Source organism: Mastigoproctus giganteus, chromosome 2 (genome assembly GCF_048544385.1).
Source record: "Mastigoproctus giganteus isolate SK-2022 chromosome 2, ASM4854438v1, whole genome shotgun sequence".
Taxonomy (NCBI): Eukaryota; Metazoa; Arthropoda; class Arachnida; order Uropygi; family Thelyphonidae; genus Mastigoproctus; species Mastigoproctus giganteus.
In genome coordinates this window covers 116,347,375-116,363,039 of record NC_143576.1, presented here as the reverse complement: position 1 = coordinate 116,363,039, position 15,665 = coordinate 116,347,375, and the positions used below count along the sequence as shown (strand labels likewise).

Here is a 15,665-nt window from a genome sequence, read left to right as displayed (position 1 = left end):
AAATTTTGAATTTTCTTTTCAGAAAACTGTGTTCACACACACACACACACACACACACACACACACACACACACACACACACACACACACACACACACACACACACACACACACACACACACACACGTATATATACTATGCTGCCCACTTTATTAGGTACACTTACCTAGTAGCTTGTTGAGCCTCCTTTAGCCTTCAAAACAGCCTGAATTCATCTAGGCATGGATTGAACAAGATGCCGAAAACGTTGTGCAGGAATGGAGTACCATGCAGACATGAGTGTGTCACGCAGTTCCTTGAGATTCGACGGAGGTGTAAGCCTATAGTGAACAGCCCTTTCCAGCTCATCCCAAAGATGTTCAATAGGATTGAGATCTGTGGACTGCGTGGGCCACTGCAGCAAAGAAAAGTCATTGTCACGTTCCTGGAACCATTCCATAGTGATTCGGGAAGTTAGAAAACTGTTAATGCTAATGGACTTCGCATTATCCATTAGCCACCACCGCATTATCCTGCTAGAAGTAACCCTCTGACTGAGGATAAACTGTCAACATGAATGGATGCACTTGATCAGCTTAAGCCTGTGACCACTAAATACTGAGGATTCGGAAAGGTCAGGAAATGACCACTGCATAATCCCGGAGCAATATGGCCTTAGTTGCTAATGCTCCTAAAAACCAAATAACAAACAAACAACAAACTTGGTCAGCAACGATGTTTAGGTACAATGTGGCATTCAGACGTGAATATATGGGTATCAATGGACCCATTTCCCCACACCATAACACTGCCCCCACCAACTTGCATAGTAGTTGTCAGATATGATGGGGCCATAGATTCATGTTGTTTTCGCCAAATTCGGAGCCTTCCATCAACATGATGCACCAGGAACTTCGACTCGTCAGACCAAGCAACTGTTTTCCAATCCTCGATAATATAAAGATTTTTAAATTTTAAATATTTTTATTTGAGTTATTTATTTAAGCTCTGTGAAACAGCAGATGCTTCCTTGAATAAACAGAGTACAACACGACAGGCTGATCTTGAGGCAAGAATTTCATGTCTCACGGCAACTTTCATAAATTTTTTCTTTTCTCTAATTGCCTCTAACTTCTTGGATCCACTATGGCATTCTGAATTTCACATCAATGGATATTAAATTCTCCTTACATGCCCATTTGCAACTTTGCTAATGTTTTTAAATTTTTGTCATCCTTCATCTAAAGTCATTTCAGCCTCAGGAATAACATTTTCACTTTTGAGGTAGTAGGTTCATATTTTAAAAAAAAAAAAAAAAAAATGTTCTGTTTATATTCCAGTATGACCATATCAGTCAAAGGAGCTTACAACTAATCATTTTTATAATAATACAGTTGTGTCTGTGTTTAACAATCATGTTGGCTCAAAACATGATAAACTCAAATGCATGTGCTACTGTGCTGACTACATCAGGTCTTTTCAAGGCCAAAAGTGCTTTTCTGTTTTAACATTTTTATTAGTTTGCATTAAATATTAATAATAGGTATTTGATGTGCTATATATATGTAATTATTTAAATTTTATTTACTTTATCTGAAATTTACTTCTGAATATAAAATTTAATTATTTTATCAAAAAATATGTCGCCAAGAAAATTAATTTGTGATACTGGTTTTGGCTCTAGGTTGACATGATTCGAGCAACAGTCAAAAGGGAATTGGAAATTCCAGTGATAGAAATTGCTGATCCAAAAGCAAAGCTTGAAGGTGGGGATGTCCTATTTACAGGTAAGTAGAATATTTTGAAGAAAACATTAGAAAGGTTCAAAAAAGTTCCGTAACTTTCTTGTTTAAGGAAAGTAGCAAATTAAAATATTGCTGCAACTTTTGAATGCATGAATTACCATTTTTTTCATAAAATAGCAGTTGCTATAATTGACCTTAATTCTAGAAGAGTCAATAATGTAGCAAATAATTGACTCGAGGCAATATGTCTTGTTGGGTTTATGTTAACAACAGTTTTATCCCTTCCACATTATTCATGAATGTGGTATTTACGACACATATCAATACCACATTCATTATTCATGAATGTGGTATTGAATTTGTAATAACGAAAATAAATGATTTTAAATATCCTGGAATGCATCCATTGCAGCAGTGACATCACTGTTGGTGGGAAGTGGATGCTAGCCAGTTGTTTTTTCAAATTAGAAAATCGGTGAAACTTTGATGGTGCTAGATCTTGTGAATATGCGGGATGGGTCAAGATTTCAATATGCACTAATAACATGCAGCCATGGCAGTGACAGACTTGTGAGTTGGTGCATTGTCCTAGTGGAACAAGACTGACTTTCCCTTAGCGTATCTCTGATGTTTTCATGCAAACACCCCACAATGTCTGTGTGGGGTGTTTGCTCCATCGTCATCTCAAAAAGCTGATGCCATCACTTTGCCAGCAGGAGGAATCGATTTGGCTTTCTTCAGAAGAGGAGAGCTGTGTTTCCATTGTTTGAACTGATCCTCTGTCTCTGGCTGAAAGTGGGGTGCCTCTGTAGCCAGGTGGGCAGGAGCAGCAGTGCGTAGCACACACTTCTTGATTATACCGGAGTTTGGGCCCGTGACCACCAAATACGGAGGATGCGGAAAGGTCAGGGAATGATCACCGCATATCTCCGGAGCAATATGGCCTTAGTTGCTAATGATCCTAAAAATCAAATAACAAACATAACAACAACTGGCTGAAAGTGATGGACCCATGTCTCATCCATGATCATAAACTTTGCAAGGAAATTTGTTGGATATGCTTAAATGATGCAAGTGTTCACTTGACTTGACAACTGTTGTGCATTTTTGACCTGCTGTCAACAACTTAGGGATACATCGTGCTGACACTATTTTTATAGTGAGAACCTCTGTTATTATGCGTACACATGTTCAGGTGAGATACCAAAGATGCTTCAAATGTACTTGACTGTCACTTGTTGATCACTCACCACCAGTTCAAGCACACTGTCAACAACTTCTGGAGTGATGAATGTTGCAGGTCTTCCACAGCATGGGCATTTTCCAGGCTTACCCACTCTCATTTAAGTTTTGCTACCCACTTCTTAACCATGGAATTGGAAGGGACATCCTCTCCCAATGTTGTAACACCATATCCTAATGAATTGTCTTTGTTGTTAGTCCCTTTTTTTTTTTACAAATATTGGATGGCTGCATCATCACTGATTTTGTCCATCTTTTCTCATTCACAACAAATTTGTTGACTTCAGGACCTGTAATTTAAGAAAGACATTATTGAAACTTCACGTAACTTGGTGGGTTACTATTTAAAGTGTTATACATTAAATATATATGGGTAAAGTGCCTGCCTGGCAACCCCAAGGTCGCGGGTTCGAATCCCACCTCGGGCTTGGATCAAAGTACTGCAAAAACTTTGGGAGGTGCACTATGGCCACAGAAGCCGATGCGCCAACAACTACCAAAAAAAAAAAAAATTTTTTTTTAAGTATAGGAAGTTTTAACCATATACCAGGAACCTTTCAAACCCCTTCCTATGCACGCGCGCACACACACACACACCTCGGTATGGTAATGTATTTAGTTTTTAAGGCAATTCAATTGCTGAAATTGTAACATACTATTTATGCCTCATTAAAAAAAAATTGGATAATCGCAACACCTATACTGGTAGTAGCATTTGAATCTATAATCATTATTTCTTAGGCAAGTATGTTATCCACTGGACCAGTCAACAGTGTTGGTTAGCATTTTGACTTAATGCTGGCGACTCATTCTGTGGAGATTATAGGGATTAGAACTGCTCTATTATCTAATAAAAGTAATGAAATGCCCTTGAATACTTTGTTTTATGCACCTTAAAAAAAAAACAACAAGAATGGGCTACAACAGCCGACGGCCACATCGTGTAACTTTGTTATCAATGAAGAACAGGAGAACACGCCTCCTGTGGGCACAGCAACAAGAGCATTGGACTATTGAGGATTGGAAAGCAGTTGCTTGGTCTGACAGTGCGCAGAATTTTCGAAATGTCTGGAACACTTCCAAAAATATGGTATACCTGAGGACACCATATTTTTGAATTTCTGCTATGTATAAAGCTTTAGCAAGGCCCATATTATCATGTGAAAGTGAGGCATGGGCTAGCATAAGAAAATGATAAAAAAAGACTGACAATCAGAAATAAGGTATTAGGACTGCTGGATATACTATTTTAGAGAGTATATGAGAGAGAGAGAATGCTAGAACTGAAGGAATGTCCTTTTGATAATTATATATATTCTTGTTGGTTAACATCTTAATTGATATACACTGTGCTGCCACTTTATTAGCTACACCCATGCTGTCCACACAAATGGTTTGTCCCACAATGTTGCAAGTCACATGATGAGAGTTGTGGATATAGATGCAACAGAACAACCTTTCTAGTATCAGTTAAGCGTACAAACCTTAGCAAGAATGGGGAAAAGGTATAGGTGCAAGATGTGCATGGTATAGGTGTGGCATGGTATAGGTGCAAGATGTGCTAGACAAAACATCTCTGAAACAGCAGTTCTCCTGAACTTTTCATGCACCACAGTTTCAAGGGTGTATCGAGAATGGTGCAACAAACAGAAAACATCCTCTCGATGGCACTCCTGTGGAAGAAAATCGCTTGTTGATGAGAGTGGTCAGAGGAGGATGGCTAGAATTGTGCAAGCAAACAGACTGGCCATGATGTCGCACATCACATCACATCAGAATACAACCTTGGTGTGCAGAACAAAATACCACAATGGACCACTAGTTGCACTTTGTCGTGAATGCGCTACAACAGCCGACGGTCACATCGCGTCACTTTGTTATCAATGAAGAACAAGAGAGCACGTGGGCACAGCAACACCAGCACTGGACTATTGAGGATTGGAAAACAGTTGCTTGGTCTGACGAGTTGAAGTTCCTGGTGTTGAAGTTCCATGCAAGGCTCAGAATTTGGAGAAAACAACATGAATCCATGGACCCATCATGTCTGAAAACTACTGTGCAAGGTGGTGGGGGAGGGCAGTGTTATGTTGTGGGGAATGTTTTCTTGGCACACAACAGATGAACCAAGTGCATCCGTTCATGTTGACAGTTTATTCTCAGTCAGATGGTTACTTCCAGCAGGATAATGCACCGGTGCACAAAGCCCGAATTACTATAGAATGGTTCCAGGAACATGACAATGATTTTTCTTTGCTGCAATGGTCCACGCAGTCCACGAATCTCAATCCTATTGAACATCTTTGGGATGAGCTGGAAAGGGCTGTTCGCTGCAGGCCTACACTTCCGTTGAATCTCAAGGAACTTCGTGACACACGTGTCTGCATGGTACTCCATTCCTGCACAACATTTTCAGCATCTTGTTCAATCAATGCCTAGACGATTTCAGGCTTTTTTGAAGACTAAAGGAGGCTCAACTACTCGCTACTAGGTAGGTGTACCTAATAAAGTGGCAGCACATTGTATATTTGTGATAATACAGTGGATTCCAGTTATTTGGGCCACCGGTTAATCGGGGCAAATCTTAAAAAACAGAACTCAATTGAGAAAATAGCCAGGGTTTACTTTGCTTAATTGGGACAACATGTTGTTTAATCGGGGCAGAAGATCACAGCACTGGAGATTACCCTACGATTGTCTCCGACCGTACGACGTGGTTCAGTTGGATTTCTGGAGGTCACAACCATAAAACAATTAGCAGTCACTTGTTTATTGGGCTTTTCTGTTAGTACAATCTATCATAAACAGATAGTAAACTCGGTCTTATTGAATTTGCGATAATATCGAAAGCTGGAATTCTGTGGGTTATTATGGTGAAATGTGTTTGCACTTCTACTCCATTCTCACTTGCGCATATCATGTTACTTGAAATTTGTGTGTGCTGTGTTCTTTGTTATTGATTGCTTATCTTTTTTACTGTTTTAAATTTTAACCCTCACCCACAAATGTCAGTGAACAGAAATGTCAACTAGATAGTATGTACATATTACAGTATGTATTAATTATTCCAATTTCACGTATATTTTTCCAATTATCACCTATCATTTAATTTTTTAATTGGTAAGGTAATAAAGGGTAAATTTGTGCTTAATATGTCTTAATATTTGTGCTTAATACTTTTATAGCCTCTGGATAATATTCCTCCTGTTTCCACTAATTAGAATTGCTGTTTAATAGAATTAAAATTCAATTCACAAACGTGATCACAATGACTGGCGCTTACTACACATCGTGTAGCGAACGGTACTTTACTATGGTGACTCCATCGTAACGTAATTTGATTGTATGGTGGACCAATTGTAAAGCAGGGATCCATTGTATTTTTAACTTTTTTTACGTGAAACTTCGGATAATTGGGGCAGCTGCTTAATTGGGCCAAAATGCACTAGTCCCGATGTGTCCCAAATAACCAGAATAGACTGTATATACTAAGATCATAATGTAGAGCAGGGATCGGCAACCTGTGCCTCTTTGAACATGTAACTTTTAGCCCACATATATGACAAGTGCAGTGGGCGTGGGCGGCAACGTGAATATAGCATTAGTTGTAGTGATATTAAACAAGTTGTAGCGCAAGCCGCAAACACTTCGCAGTTTAATTTGCCTGCACATCATGAGCAGAGCACACATATTGGAAGGTGTCGAAGGTTAATGGTTGCAGCGGTGGCGAATATAAAATAGTTAAAACAGGAACAAAATAATATCTGTGTGTATGTATTGTTTGTGATAGGTATGTGAATTCGTATTATAAATCATTTAGCTTTTTAAATAAGTGTAGTGATATTAAACAAGTGAAACAAGACAACGTTAAAATTGCTATCATTTTTAAAATGCCACTTCAAAAGAGAAAGATTGAGCAAGAAAACTGGGAATTTAAGAAGGAATAGACTGTCAACACAATTTGAAATGGAGTTAGAGGATGTGGAGTGCAAGACTAAAATGCCTTAAAACTGAAATTGAGGATTTGGACAGGCAAAAGGCTGCCCTTGCAATTCTACAGAAACGGAAGGTGATAGATGAGTTGAAAAAGCAAGACCAAATTGTGTATGGTGCATGGAGTTGCTTACCAGGCACGTATATAAATTTGAAAATATTTACGTTTGGACCTCTCTCAGTTTTTGGTTCGATGTATTTCTGCAAGCAAATATTTTCGAACATGAACTATATTAAAAATAAATCAAGAAACCGTCTGAACAATGCGAGTCTCTCAGCATGTTTAAAGATGAAAATTATGGCATACTCGCCTAATGTTGAGCGACTCATTCAGGAAATTCAGCAGCAAAAGTCACATTAATTTGTACCTAATTGGATGATTTGATTTGATTTGTACCTAATTCACGTTTTTTCAGTATTAAATAATATTTCAAAAAATATATTGTTTTTATATTAAACACCTTCCCACTCTATTCGATTTCTTAAAAACTCCACTCCTCCTCCTCCCAGCTTGAGCCGAGGTGCAGCACTTTGGATTTTTTTTTTTTTTTAATTAGATCAAAAATGGTTCTTCACTAAAAAAAGATTGCCGACTCCTGATGTAGAGCCTAATGAAGAAGTGGAAAGAATGGATGGAAAAAATACCAAAGGGAATTTTGGTTTATGATCCATATAGTAAGAGATCAGCAAGCTGACCCTGAAAGAGATCAAGCTGTAAGTCTGCAACAAGACAACTAATTCTAACACTTGTAAAGGAGAAAATAAATTAAACAGATTTGCTAAAACAAATATAAGCAAAGTAGGCAGCATGTCTGTTTTTTTTTTTTTTTTTTGCATATAGCATATTAACAAACAATCTGCTCTTAATATTATCTGAAAAGCACAATATTGCCATAACCCTTGTGCTGCAAAGATAAACACACCAATCATTTCACAAGAGTAGTTAAGTCAAATAATTCATGTGACAATTATAACAAATCCACACTTGTCAGTATGAATTTATTATGATAGTTACAAAATTTCATTCCCTTCCATAGTTTGCTGTAATTGGCTGCATCATCTATTATTGTATTACAACTGATATTTTGAAGAAAAATTGGCATTAAGATGAAACTAACAAAATTGACATATTGCTTTTATTTATTAGTATTGGTCATATGGTCCATGGAAACCCCAGGCTTTTGCAGCATGGGTTTCACTCCTCACCTAGTTACCTGTCTAGCTTACCCCTGAATTTCTCTAAGCTGTCAGCTTCAACTACCTGCAGAGGCAACTTATTCCAGTAACTAAACAAGTCACTGGCTAAAAGAACTGCTTTCATCTAGTAGTCTAAATCTCTTTCCCTGAAATTTGAATTATGGTCCCTTGTTCTGCAATCATAACACTGAAAATTTTGTCTTTATTCATTTTGCTATACCCTTGCAGAGCCTTATAGTTCTCAGTCAGATCCTCTTTGAAGTGTTTACTTACCAAGCTCAGTAACCCACATCAGTTAGGTTATCTAAGACTTTCTCACATGTAGTACACACGGGTCTTACTTGATTCATTCTTTACATGAAAACTCCTTGTCCCTGTTATTTGCTCTCTTAGACAATGATTTTTGGTGTATAATGTGTTAGCAAAACAACAAAAACTTGTTTAATATATATTTTTTATGCCGTTATCATTTCCACAAAATGAAGGCATATATTATTGTATATGAACACTGCTTTCTCCACAGAAATTCATCTAAGCAGATTTATACCATTTCATTCTTTTATACAGATTAACTCATTAGTAATTCCTTCAAGGGCAATGACCTTTTTATTTCTTGTGTTTAATTCCTCACCCATAAACGTTCCCCCATCATAAGTTCACCCAATATTTTTAAATGTCTGTTACACAATTCATGGTGCAGGTATTTAGTTTTGAAAATGCCATATTCAGCTACTACTTTATCACTTTTACATGTTAATCAGTTTAATCATATACATCTTTCATAGATGCAGCAAAAAAAAGTTGCAAGAGACTAATTATGAAATGCTCTACAGGTAAATTCATGCTGTCACAGTTGAAAGCTAGATGTGATTGGCTGGGCTATTATTCTTGGTCACAAAGAATGATACACATCCATGAGAGAATGTTGTTGATAGTTTAGCATTCACATTAAAGAGCCATTATAGTGTATCTTTGTTGAAAGTTGGTTCCAACTCTTAGCAGAGTGCAACCTATGGTAATCATAAACCAAAACCCGCAGTTAAACTTCACATCTGCTAGATTAGCCTGTAAAATTCTTGTTGCCAGGTCAGATTTTGTAGTCACCATCATAACATGGTGTCCAAATTTTTTGAGTCCTTGGGAGAACTGTTCATGATGCTTCACAAACCAGCACACTATCCTCCCCCAACAAAGGTTCCTTTTCCTAGTGTTATTCCCCCCCCCCAATTACAGTTACAACTTAGTGGGTTTGTTGCTTGTCACTTATTTAAGAGGTCTCAGCGCAGATCCTCTTGTAGGCTGAAGAAATTCAAGGCCTCTTCAATTTGGGTTGTTCCCAATATGTATTAGATGCTGAGTGTAAAACTCCCCTCTAGTGGCTTTTTATAGGTTTTCAGTCTGTACAACATAAAATTTGTCCTATGAGTATATATATGCTTGTATAGACAAAAAAAAAACATGATAAAAAGATTGTCATAGGAACTGGCACAATATGAACAAAGACATCAGTATGCCAAGAAACACCCCCACCACAACACTAAGCCTGACGTTAAAGAGATAGGGTTGGTGTTTCATATTCTTTCCAGATGTGAATACATCAAGAATTAGTATTAGTATTAACTGAACAAAAAAATAAAAAATAAAAAATTACTTATTTGACTCCTCCTTCACATAGGTATCTATCCATCTTAGCTTTGCATTTTCCCAAGCTGTCAGCCTCAGCTGGACCACAATCTGGACCACAGCTTTTTACACAAAGTGAACTTGACAATCTCATGAGAGATTTAAATCTACCCAAAGGGTCTGCAGAGGTTTTAAGGTCAAGACTGAAGTCCAAGGATCTGCTAGCCCCAGGAATTGTGTTTTCATGGTATAGACATGGTAAAGATATTGTGAAAAAAGAATTGCTTCTTCATTTTTCTGAAGAAGATTCAATGATACATTGCAACAACAGCATTCCTGTAGTCGTGAATTTTTTTTGGAATTTTCTGTGAACTAACAGAATGGAGGATATTTATTGATTCATCAAAGCAGCATCTCAAAGAAGTTCTCCTTCATAATGAAAACATCCATTCCTGTAACCCATTCAGCACACTTAAAAGAAAACTATGAAAATATTAATCTTATAGAAGAAAAAAAAAATGCAGTACAGAAATCATTGTCATGGTCTAGGGCAGTGTTTCTCAACTTGTGTGCCACGAGAATGCTTCAGGTGTGCTGCGGAAAATGCAAATAAAAAAAAAAAAAAAAATATATATATATATATATATATATGAAATATGAAAACAAAGATGTGGAAAAATAAGGAAAAAATACCTGATCTATGTACCAATTTTTAATTTTTAATTTTTATCTCTATCACCCTCCCCTCTTTTTCTTTCAGCTTTTGTACATATAATTGGCCTGTTAATTCGGCATTAATTCGGATTTAATTCTACTTAATAATTATTATTATTTTTTTTTTTTTTTTATAGGATCTTAACATTCTTTTTCTCTTTTTTCTTCAACTAGGCTCGGCATTTTGTGTTTAATAACTTCTCCATCTATATTTTTATTTTATTTTTATATATTTTTATTTTATCTTATATATATATATAAATCCAAGTTTTATAATAAAAAGTAATTCAAGTAAAAAAATTCATTTATTTACGCTGCACCGATCCCAGCCCATTCCAGTGGTCAGTGTGACGTCACATTTTGATTCCTAGTACTAGATCTGTTCACCTTTATTCAGCCATTCTTATCATTTGAGAGACTCTCCCAGGCACCCTGCAGTTGTGTAAATGCAACTTTTAAGCAGCATAGTAAGAAATTTCCTTTGTGTTTTGAAAGTACTTTTTGTGTTTTTATATCTCTAAAGCACCATATTTAGTTAATTCATATAGAACAGGTATTTTCAATTAACTGTATTAGTACATTCTAGAAGTAACTTTTTAATTTTTTTTGAAATTATTAGCGATGGGTAAATTTTTAGTGAAAGGAATTTCAAATTGATAACAATGAGCTTGGAGAAAATAACAAAAACGAACAACCATCAACATCAAAAAAGAAGAAAACATCATAAATATGATGATGATTATTTGGTGATGGAATTTTCATATACTGGTAACTAAGATTGCCCTCTACCTTTATGTGTGGTATGTGGTTTGTTTGTTTCAGGATTTATTGGGCGCATCGGCAACTATGACCATAGTGCGCCAGTATGTGGTTTAAAATTGTCGAATGAATCAATGGTGTCGAATAAATTGCAGCGTCATTTTTCTACGAAACATGAGAGTTTATTGTCTAAAACTGTGGATTATTTTAAAAGACTGCTGGCCTCTACTAGAAAACAAGGTACATAATTTTATAGTATGGCTAAATTATCTGATAAAGTGCAAGAAGCCAGCTATTTAGTAGCCGAACTGGTGGGGGGGAAAGAAAGAAAGAAAAATCTCACCTGATTACAGGAAGTCTGATTTTACCAGCATATGTAGTAATCATGAAAAGTATTTTGGGAGAGGAAGCTGGAAAAAACAATGATGACTGTACCACTCTCATACAGCACAATTAGCAGGCATATAAAAGAAATGTCTGATGATATTGAAAAATAAGTTGTTCGAAATATTAATAATTTTGGGCGACTGTTTACATTGCAAGTAGATAATTCTACAGCTATTAGGGGTAAAGCCCAATTAATAGCATCTGTCAGGTTAATCAAAAAAGACACAATTATTAATCTCTCTCTCTCTCTCTCTCTCTCTCTTTTTTTTTTTTTTTTTTTTTTTTGTTGCAAAGACTTTGCCGAAAGAACAACCAGCCAAGATATTTTCAAAGTAATGAATAATTATTTACAAAAGTGTGATATTTTATGGAAGTTGTGTGTTGGCATTTGTACTGATGGTGCTCCCGCAATGACAGGAGCACTAAAAGGATTTGTAAACTTAGTAAAACAACATAATTCAAATATTATTACAACACGCTGTTTTATGTATACAGAGAGGTTCTAGTAGCGAAGAGGGTCATGCCTGATTTAAAACTTTTACTTGATCAAGCAGGTAAAATGGTCAATTATATCAAAACTAGACCACAAAATATATGTATTTTCAGAAAATTATGTAAGGAACTGGAGTCTGATCATTTCTCTTTAATAATGCAATCAGGTTCGGTGGCTATTGAAAGGAAATGTACTTATGCATATGTACAAATTGCATGGGGAAATGCTCATATATTTTTTTTTTAACTGGAGCAATCAGAATTTTGTGATTATTTAAGTGATGAAATTTGGTGCTGTAAATTAGCTTTTCTGGCAGATTTATTAGCGCAGCTTAATAAATTAAATATCAGTATGCGAGGCCCATAGGAAAATTTCCTTACTTCTACTGACAAGTTGTTTGCCTTTAAAGAAAAATTGAGTATATGGAAAAAATATGTAAATGAAAACAATTTAGAAATGTTTCCCTTGACTGCCAAAACGAATTATGCTAAAATAATTAATGTAATAAGCGAAACGTTGGAGCTGTTAAAGACAAAAATTGAGCATTACTTTCTATCCCTTGATACCAAAAAGTATTTGTGGGTAGAGAACTATTTGCAACAAGAAATCTTCCAACATTAGAACCTAATCTGCAAGAGGAAGAAGAAATTGCTGAGATCTGTAGTGACCAGTCGCTGAAAGTTCACTTTAATAACATTAATATTAACAAATTTTGAATCAAAATGAATATCCACGAATTTCTGAAAAGGCAATTAGAATTTTATTGCCATATTCCACTTCCTACTTGTGCGAACAGGGTTTTCCGCTTTAAACGGGAATAAACAGAAAAAAAAAAGGGACTAAAGTCGGTAAAAGAGGAGCTGAGAGTAAGCGTATTAAATCCTCCTATTAAAAACTTGTGCCTCCCATCAAACCCAACCGTCTCACTGATTAAAATGTTATAAATGTGTATATATATATATATATATATATATATTATATTTATATAATTATGTTAATTTTTTACATATTTTCTTTTAAATTTCATACAATTCATGCATGTTCAAAAAAGAACATTAAAGCATTTAAAACAAATAATAAATGTATTATTAAATATACCCAACAGAAATAACTCACAGTTTGTGTGTGTGTGTATATATATATATATATATATATATATAATTTTTATTTATAGATATTTATAATATATATTTGTAATATATATTATATATATAATACATATGAGTACAATAATGATTGTAGTGTGCCGCACCAACGAAAAGGTGAAAAATACTGGTCTAGTGTGTGGAGATTGTAAAGTTATTAGTCTAGTGCTTGGTGAATTACTTGGTTACACAAAAATGTCTTGCTTTCTGTGCATGTGGGATGGTTAAACAAGAAGTGAACACTGGGAAAAGAAAGTGTGGCCACCAAAGCAGTCTCTGACTTCCACCAGATTCAAAGAACATTAAAATGAGCTAGTTTGAAACAAAGTCCTTTGCACATAAAGCTAGATTTAATGATACAGTTCATCCAAGTCCTGAATAAAGAAGGAATTGGTTTCGTGTGATTGCACTAAATTTTCATCTCTTATATGCAAAAAATAAAAGTAAATCACAAGAGTTCAGTGACTTTCATACACACAAATTAAAAAAAAAAAAAAAAAAAAAGACCAACTATAATATAATTCAATTTACAAATTTGTCTAAGCAGTTTAAAAGAAAAAGCCTTATCTTCAAGGGGAGTAGTCTAGGTTGCTCCCATGCCACTGGTGAAACAGCAGAGTGTGTAAACAGCACAGAGACATCTTTTAGTAAAGTCTACAGTACTCCACTTAATGATCTAGCATATTCTCTAGAGTCATTTAATTTTGAAAGTTTACAGGTTGCAGTTAATGTAAGCATTAAAACTGAACAACAAACATGAGCAGAAATGAAGGCCTTGTTGATAGCTTATCCCTTACCTGAGGTGGGTATAACAAAGTAAGAGTTGTGAAGGGGATGAGTGTGTGAAATTTCAAACAGTGAGAAATGAGTTAGTTAGAAATTAGTTAATGGGTTAATTAATAAAAAGCCATTTTTGATTCATCAAAAAAGCTGCATGTTTTTTAATTCTTAGTAAATTTTTAATATAATTTTTTTATTAATTCTTTTTATAAATTTATTATAATAAAAAAATTAAAATAAATAAATAAACACCATGCATGTATATCTGTTCCCTTTAAGGTGAGGGAGAGCAGCCTGTGGTGGGTTAAGGGGCTGGTGTGTTTCTTAACATTACAGATTGCAGCAACATGCTCTCTAGTCCATGACAGTATGGTTGTTTTGACACTTGTTAGTTCTTTGGAGAGGTCTGGGTTTAGATCCCAGTCCAAGATTGGAGGAATTCTTTGGAAGTTGATAGCTTAAATAAATTTAAGGCTGCACTAGACAAACATTTGGAGTGACTGGATGGGTGAAATGGGAAGGGGTTTTTTTTTGATGTTGTATGAGCTTGCTTTCTTGCATCATATGCCTCAACTAATGCTAATGTATCTTCAAATTAGAGCTATAGTTAGCTTAGTGTAGTTAGGCCTGTTAGCACACCCTACATATAATATAACCTCTAATTCGGAGTTCAAGAGATCAGAATATGTGCTTTGATTTAAATGGGTTTGAAGCAGGGCTCCCACTCCTGGGTTTTTCCACCCAGATCTGGGTTTTTTGATTGTCATCTGGGTTGATAGGTTTTTTTCACAAAAATATCTCATTATCTGGGTTTTTTCGGTAATTTTTAATTTTAAGTCAAAATTTATTTTTATTTCTTGTAAATACAATAAAATTTAATACATTTAATAACAGTTTACAATTTTCTTAATTTTATATTCTAACAATACTGATCATAATTTGTAATATCTCAAGTGCTTGTACAAAATACTACAAATGTAAAAGGATTTCAAAGTTTTCGCAGGGTTCTACACTATGAAATTACGCTTACATGTTCATACATGTAAGCATACATGTTCGTGTTACTAACATGTATGCACAGCCTATTGAGCAGGCGGAAGGCAGTCTTTACTGCACAGCCTATTGAGCAGGCGGAAGGCGGTCTTTACTGCACAGTCTTTCGTGATCGTTTGTGGTATTATTGCATTATTTGGTGTGATTTTTACATTTATGCGTGTACTACATACAGTGATATAATAAATTTAAATTGTAGTGACTATTTCTATTTTATGTTAATGGATTAGTGATTTATTTTTTATTTTATAGAACATTTTAAATAAGATAATTGCTAATTAGCCATACCCACAAATTGCCCACAATGTCTGAAACTTGTTCCCCACAGAGAAAGATGAGTAAACGGTGGTATACTCAAAATTTTAGAATGGTTAGAAGATCCGGAATTAAAGATTGGTTGAAAGAAGACAGTAATGAAAAAGGTGCGTCTTACTGTATTTGTTGTGAAATGAAATTAAAGAATGCCAATAAATCGATGTTACTAGTGCATAAAAATACAGTTAAAAAAAAAAAAAAGTGCAGATATTGCTAAGACAAGTTCAACGTTAGACACGTTCT

General features: G+C 35.3%; 1 protein-coding gene across 1 annotated transcript in view; it reads left to right on the top strand.

Annotated features, from left to right (window-relative positions):
- The window catches only part of LOC150089514 (N(G),N(G)-dimethylarginine dimethylaminohydrolase 1-like), a 113,594-nt gene that overhangs the window by 17,906 nt on the left and 80,023 nt on the right, over positions 1–15,665 (top strand). Inside the window, exon 2 of the mRNA XM_090368632.1 lies at positions 1,664–1,766. Within this exon, the coding sequence (XP_090224758.1) occupies positions 1,664–1,766 (103 nt within the window). The remainder of the gene's footprint in view (positions 1–1,663; positions 1,767–15,665) is intronic.